The sequence below is a fragment of the Chrysochloris asiatica genome, unplaced genomic scaffold (assembly GCF_000296735.1).
Source record: "Chrysochloris asiatica unplaced genomic scaffold, ChrAsi1.0 scaffold00008, whole genome shotgun sequence".
Classification (NCBI taxonomy): Eukaryota; Metazoa; Chordata; class Mammalia; order Afrosoricida; family Chrysochloridae; genus Chrysochloris; species Chrysochloris asiatica.
In genome coordinates this window covers 9820173-9827595 of record NW_006408526.1, presented here as the reverse complement: position 1 = coordinate 9827595, position 7423 = coordinate 9820173, and the positions used below count along the sequence as shown (strand labels likewise).

At 37.1% G+C, this 7423-nt stretch overlaps 1 protein-coding gene across 1 annotated transcript in view; it reads right to left on the bottom strand.

The window, feature by feature from the left end:
- Positions 1-5617: 5617 nt before the first annotated feature.
- Positions 5618-7423, bottom strand: part of LOC102836758 (chromosome unknown open reading frame, human C11orf70) — a 62363-nt gene continuing 60557 nt past the window's right edge. The window contains exon 7 of the mRNA XM_006833950.1: positions 5618-5746. Coding sequence (XP_006834013.1) covers positions 5618-5746 — 129 coding nt within the window. The remainder of the gene's footprint in view (positions 5747-7423) is intronic.

Below are 7423 nucleotides of genomic sequence, written 5' to 3'. Positions count from 1 at the left end.
GAACCTGTACATAGATCAAGAGGCAGTTCTTAGAACAAAACAAGGAGATACTGAATGGTTTAACATCAGGAAAGGTGTGTGTCACCTTTCTCCATACTTAATCTTTATACTGAGCAAATAATCTAAGAAACTGAATTAGATTATGAAGAAGAATGTAGCATTAGGATTGGAGACTCATTTTAACCTGCCATATGCAGATGACATAATTTTGCTTGCAGGAAGCCAAGAGGGCTTAAAATATTGATGAAGATAAAAGAATACAGCTGATAGTATGGATTATACCTGATTGTAAAGAAAACAAAAATCCTCATAACTGGATCAGTAAATAGCATAATGATAAACAGAGAAAAGACTGAAGTTGTTAAAGACTTCATTTTGCTTGGATTCATTCACATCAATGTTAATGGATGTAGCAGTCAAGAAATCAAATGACAGATTGCATTGGACAAATATGCTGCAAAAGACCTCTTTAAAGTGTTAGAGAGCAAAGTGTCACTTTGAGGAATAAGGTGTGTCTGACCCAAGCTATGATATTTTCAATTGTCTTATATGCATGTGAAAATTTGACAATGAATAAGGAAGGCCACAGAAGTATCAGTGCATTTGAATTATGGTGTTGGTGAAGAACATTGAAAATACTATGGACTGCCTGAACAATAGACAAATGTGTTTTGGAAGAAGTGTAATCAGAATGCTCCTTAGAAGCGAGCATGGCAATACTTTGTCTCTCACACTTAGGACAGGTTATCAGGAGGAACCAGTCCTTGGAGGAGGACATCATGCTTGGTAGGATAGAGGATCAGCAAAGAAATGTAAGACCCCCAATGAGATTGATTGATCTAGTGGCAGCAACAATGCACTCACATATGGCAGCAATTGTGAGGAATGTGCAGAACCGGGCAGGCTTTGTTCTGTTGATAGCATAAATAGGGTTGCTATGAGTCGAAACTGACTTAAAGGCATCCAACAACAGCATGGACAAAATACTGAACAGTGCAGGAAGACTCAAAAGACGATGAAAAGAATACAGAGTCACTGAACTAAAAAGAATTGGTTGGCATTCAACCATTTGAGAGACAGTATATGATCAAGAACTGATAGTATTGAAGGAAGAAGTCCAAGCTGCACCTAGGACATTAGTGAAAAACAAGTCTTTAGGAATTGCCCGAATGCCCATTGAAATGTTTCAAGGAAGTGATGCAGTGCTAGAGGGAGTACACTGGCAAAGAACTTCCAAAAATTCAAGTCAGATTTAGAAGAGGAAGTAGGAGTAAGGATATCATTGCTGACATCAGATGGATCTTAGTTGAAAGCAGGGAGCACCAGAAAGATGTTTACTTATGTTTTATTGACCATGCAAAGGCATTCGACTGTGGCTCATAACAAACTATGGATAACATTGCGAGGAATAGGAATTCCAAAAAACTTATTTGTCTCATAAGGAACCTGTACAGAAACCAAGAGGCAGTCCTTAGAACAGAGCAAGGGGATTCTGAATGGTTTAAAATCAGGAAAGCTGTGTGTCAGGGATGCATCCTTTCACCACAAGTGTTCAATCTATTTGCTGAGCAAATAATCCAAGAAGCTGGATGATATGAATAGGAATGCATTATTAGGATTGTTCATTAACAATCTGAGATATGCAGGAGACAGAAACTTGCTTGCTGAAAAGGAAGAGACTTGAAAAAAGGAAGAGGACTTGAAACACTCATAAAGACCACAGAATACATTCTTCAGCATGGATTATAACTCAATATAAAGAAACAAAAATCCTCACAACTGGACCACCAGACAATATCATGATATTATCTATTGTTATTAAGTGCTGTCAAGTCAGTTCCAATCCATAGTAACCCTTGCAGTTCAAATGACTTTGAAGTTCAGTGCATTAACCCACAGAGCCACACCAGGACTTCAATATCATGATAAAAAGAAATTATTGAAGTTGTCAAGGGTTTCATTTTACTTGGATCTACAATCAATGTTCATGGAAACAGCAATCAAGAAATCAAATGAAAATTGCATTGAGAAAACCTAGTGTAAAAGACCTTTTTAAAATGCTAAAGAGTAAAGAGTCCTGGTATAGAGTTATAGGATCAGCACTGGACTGCTAACTACAAGGTTGGTGGTTCAAACTCACCAGTAGCTCCTTGGAAACCCTATACAGGGTTTCTATTAATCAGAGTGGACTGCACAGCAATTAGCAACAGCAACTAAGGTAAAGATGTCACTTTGAGTACTAAAGAGTAGTCTGACCCAAGATATGGTATTTTCAATTGCCTCATATGTGTGTGAAAGCTGAAAAGTGAATAAGAAAAATTGGAAAACGATGCTTTTGAAATATGGTGCTGGTGAATAGTATGGAAAGTACTATGGACTGCTAAAGGAGCTCTGGTAGCGTAGTGGTTACGAACTGGGCTGCGAACCTTAAGGTCAGCGGTTCGAAACTACCAGCCGCTCCGCGTGAGAAAGATGAGGCTTTCTACTCCCGTAAAGATTTACACCCTCGGAAACCCTGTACAGGGTCGCTATGGGTCGGAACCGACTCAACGGTACTTAACAACAACAATGGACTGCTAAAAGAACAAGTTTGTCTTGAAAGAAGTACAGCCAGAATGCCCTTAGAAGGAAGGATGGAGAGACTTGTCTTACATACGTTGGATATGTTATCAGGAGAGACTAGTCTATTGGAAAGGACATCTTGTTTGGTAAAGCAGAGGGTCAGCAAAAAAAAAAAAAAAAAAGGAATACCCCCAACAAGATAGATTGATACGGTGGCTACAACAATAAGCACAAACACAGAAACGATTACGAGGATGGTGTAGGACCAGGTGGTTTTGTTCTGTTGTGCACAGGGTTGCTATGAGTCAGAACTGACTCTAGCGCCTAACGACAGCAACATTGTTTTTGTCAGATGCAGATGAGTCATCTTTGACTCATAGAAACCCTATGCACAACAGAAGGAAACACTATTCGACTCTACACCATCCTTATCATCGTTATGTTTTATCCCATTGTTGCAACATAACAAGGATTGCTATGAGTCATAATTGAAAGGATCCGGGCGGCACAGTGATTAAGTACTTGGAGATCAACTGAAAGGTTTGTGGTTTGATCCCATCAGTATTGCTAGTCGGCTTCTGTAATGATTTACATCCTTGGAAACCCAGTGGGACAATTCTATGCTGTCCTATAGGGTTAGAATTCAATTAATTTGCCATGAATTTTTGCATAGTCTTTGGGGTAGGCATTATTGTTTTCAAGTAATATTATTAATCCTAAAGAGGTTAAGTATTCTGTTTGGAATCATAGATCAAATGTAGGGGGCCAAAATTTGGGTCCTGATCTATCTAACTTAAAAAACAAATTGGTCTTTTACATTATACTGAGCTAACTCATCTTTTCATTCTCTCCCATTTTTCTATATGTCCCTCATCTTTACCCAAATTTTGTATTTTGCTACCTCTTAACATGACTTGAAGTATCAGCTTTTTCCATATGTTTCTATTTACAAGTAATATTTTCATTAGATTAACTAATTTTTACCATAAGTTTCCTTTCCTTGCTTTCTTTTCTTCTGCTAACAAATAGTGAAGCTATTCTGTAGTTAAGCTATTGCTTCAGTAAAGGGATGTAATGGGGGGGGGAAGATAATTAATTTATCCCCAGCTTTTTTATATCAAAGGTCTTGTCCTTCCTTACAGGAGTAGAAAGGGCTCATGAATTTTGAAGAAAATATAATGAACAAACCCAAAAGACCAAAACTCAATCCCAGCTTTATTCTAAGTGGAATGAAAAAGTTCCCTTGGGCAGGGAGTGAAAGGGGAAGTAAAGACACTATCAATATTATTGGTGGGTCTCAGAGACCTTGTGCTCTCCTCCAATGACTGAGCTTCTCAGGAGATGGCAAAACCGTGCCTTGTTTCCTGGATAAGATCTCAAAAAGATAGTAGGGCACTGGAAAAAAAATAGCTGTGCTTCTAAGTCAGATGATTCAGTGCTCTGAATGATCTGATGCTCAATGATAGGATGCTGGTGGTGGTTGTGTGCCGTGGGATCGGTTCCGACTCACAGAGGCCTTTAATAGGATCTACGAGGCTGTAAATCATTCGGGAGCAGAAAGCCTCATCTTTCTCCCATGGAATGGCTGGTAGTTTTGAACTGCTGACCTTGAGGTTAGCAGCCCGACTTGTAACCACTAAGTTACCAGAGCTGAGAGACAGATATATCAGCAGATGTTAATGTGTTTGGAAAATATTAACAATCTGAACTCTACTTCAACATTCTAACATATGTACACCCACCCCAGTACAATTTTGGAAAAATAAGATGGAGTTACAGGTAAGATCAGCACTAGACTGATAAACACAAGACTGGTGGTTCAAATCCACCAACCGCTCCTTGGAAACCCTATATAGGGCCACTATGAGTCAGAAATGACTTGGCACTTAACAACAACAAACCTAAAGTCTGGCAATTTGAACCAACCCAATGGCACCGCAAAAGAAAGATCTGGAAATCTATGTTCGTAGATATAACAGGCAGGAAAACCCCATGAAACAATTCTACCCTGTCACGTAAGGCCATAAGTTGAAATCAACTTGATGGAAATGGATATTTTGTTTTTATGGAAAAATAGTTAAAATTACATTTCTTATAAAATCTGATTTTATGGATTAAGATCTGTACTCGTATCATCTCTCAAAAATCGATTGAACTCTACATCCAAATTGCCAGCTGCTTTCCAGATAGAGCCACAGGTTCAAATCTAAAATTAACACCCTTCTCCCTACAACACCGAAGCACCTATTCCAAACTTGTTCCTCCTAAGTCTCAGAATTTCTTGCAGGCTCCCCATTGCCTATGGTATAGGTGTTAATTACCATAAAATCCACATTATTCCTTCATTCTATTAATGTACTGAAGAGAATCCTAAGGGACACACCACTCCTTACTCTTGTCTACTTAATAAAACCAGCAAGGCAGCTCTCTCAGTTTATTTATTTAGAGTTTATTTATAGCTCTTATAGTAACTGCAAGGCTAATTTTAATTTCCATTTTAATTTATCTTGTGATTTTTATAAGTTTACAATGACTTTCAGAGCTTTCTTTCAAACTGATTCTTTTCAGTGGTACAATGGATCCAAAGGATTATTATACTGTTCACAGCTTTAGAGATAGATAAAAAGAAGAAATGTAATTAAATGAAACTCAAGTTTAAAAAGTTAGCAGTACATATTAATTATCAGTGGTAGAGATGGTTAGTTTTCTACTACAGGTTCAATCCAGAATTAATTAGCTTCTCAAATAAAATACAAGAGCAATTGAAAAATTGCTTGAGTACAATATAAATGATTTTTATAACTTTTTAAAACTCCACAATTGGTATTAGCATAGATTATTTTAGGGATGGAAATTGGTTTCTGTGTTACTATTCCAGTGAATTTAAAGAAAGGCATCTAGGTGTTCGCTTTCTTCTGTTCTAAGCAGGTTCTTTATATTTTACTTAAGTTATGTTACAAAGTAAATGTTTATCTATAAATTAAAAACAAAATTGAAAATGGTTGCATTAAAAAAGAAAAAGAGCAGTAGATATGCGTGATATGAAACAGCATTGTTAAGGCATTTCACCCACACCATAGCAGTGGTATAAAACATGAACATGACGCTTGATAGGATCTACGACGAAGTAAGAAAATGTCTGCTCATGACTCTTTGTTGAAGGGTAGCACATACCAGCAGAATCCTGAAAAAGATCAATTTAAATTACTTAGTATTCAACTACATTGACATGATAATCAATATATTTGACAACTAAATATTTTCTGTTAAAACATCTTGAGACACATATAAAATCTCTGAAAATAAATTGCTGTTTTATAATACTACATAACCACAATAAAGTGATGGTTATAAAATTCCTATTACTAAATATTTGGAGGAACTGGTGGCTCTGTAGGATAACAGATTAATAATTAGTAGTAGTTGTTGGTTAAATGCCGTCGAGTTAGTTCTGACTCACAGCAACCTTGTATAGGGTTTCTGAGGCAGGAGCAGAAAACTTCATCTTTTTCCTCAAGAGGGCTGGTGGGCTCAACCAGAAATCATTCTAAACAATACATATCTACTATGCTTACATGCACAATTCCTGTCTCTAAGGAAATTATGATTCAGAGAGAAACTCCATCCCTCAGAAAAGTGTATATAAAGTTCTAACACAACAAAAATGTTTATTTTGCAATTTTTTTCTATCTTTGCTCTCTTTTGTACCATAGCCCATATACATCATGAGAGCAGGAACTATGTCTCTTTTGTTTCTCACTATGTTCTAGCCCAGCACAGTTTGATACTAAAACTTAAGTACTGGATTCTGTGAAACCGACATTTATGACATTCTTATTTATTTGCCCTATACGTTAACGATTTGTCAGACCAGAGAACTTTGTTGTACCCCATCTGAGTCACAGCTTTAGTTCTAAAATAAGTAGGGAATATGTGAGCTACAAACAACAGAAAGGAAGCCAGGGAGGAAAGTCCATACTGTTCCCCAGCATAATTTATCAACTTTAAGTTTTAAGAAAAAACGAAATATCATCATCTTTTCTCCTAGGCATAAGATTCTCCTAGCTGCTGACTCCATTACTGATAAATAATTAGATTTTTTGAAAATTGATGGTTTCAGGGGGTGAGAGGGGGTGAGAGGGGGAGTGCAGTGGTTCTGCAGGATAAGCACTGGACTGCCAACCATACGTCTGCAGTTCAAACCCAGCAAGCACTCCTCCGCAGGAGAAAGATGAGTCTTTTTGCTTTCGCAAAGATGGCAAAAACCTTATACAGGGTCTTTATCAGTCAGCACTTAACAACAGCAGTAGCACAGATGAGGGGGTAGAGAGGATAAATCACTAATGAGAGGGTAAGCACATATTAACTTGGATGAAGCGGAAGGCAAAAAAAAAAAAATTGGTTCATTAAATATAACAAATTTTCCATTCTATATAAGATGTTGATAGAAGAAACTAGGTGTGGGGCATATAAGTATTCTCTATTATTATTATCTTTTCAATATTTTTATGTAAATAAAACTTTTAAAAAATAAATTTTATTTTTTAAATTTGGAAAAAACTGGTATATATAGCATTAAAGTTTAGCTACATTTTCAAGGTCATTAAAAAAAAAATAATAATGTTCCAACAGTCAAAGTTGTCTTGTACTAGTACAAAATTAGACATTTGTGCTATCGAGTTGGTTCTGACTCAGGATTTCCAGGGAGTGTCTGGTGGGTTTGAACTACCGACCTTGTGGCTAGCAGTCCAGTGCTTTATCTTGTTGTTGTTGTCATGTGCCATCGAGTCGGAACCGACTCATAGCGACCCCATGCACAGCAGAACGAAACAATGTTCGATCCTGGGCCAACCTCACTACC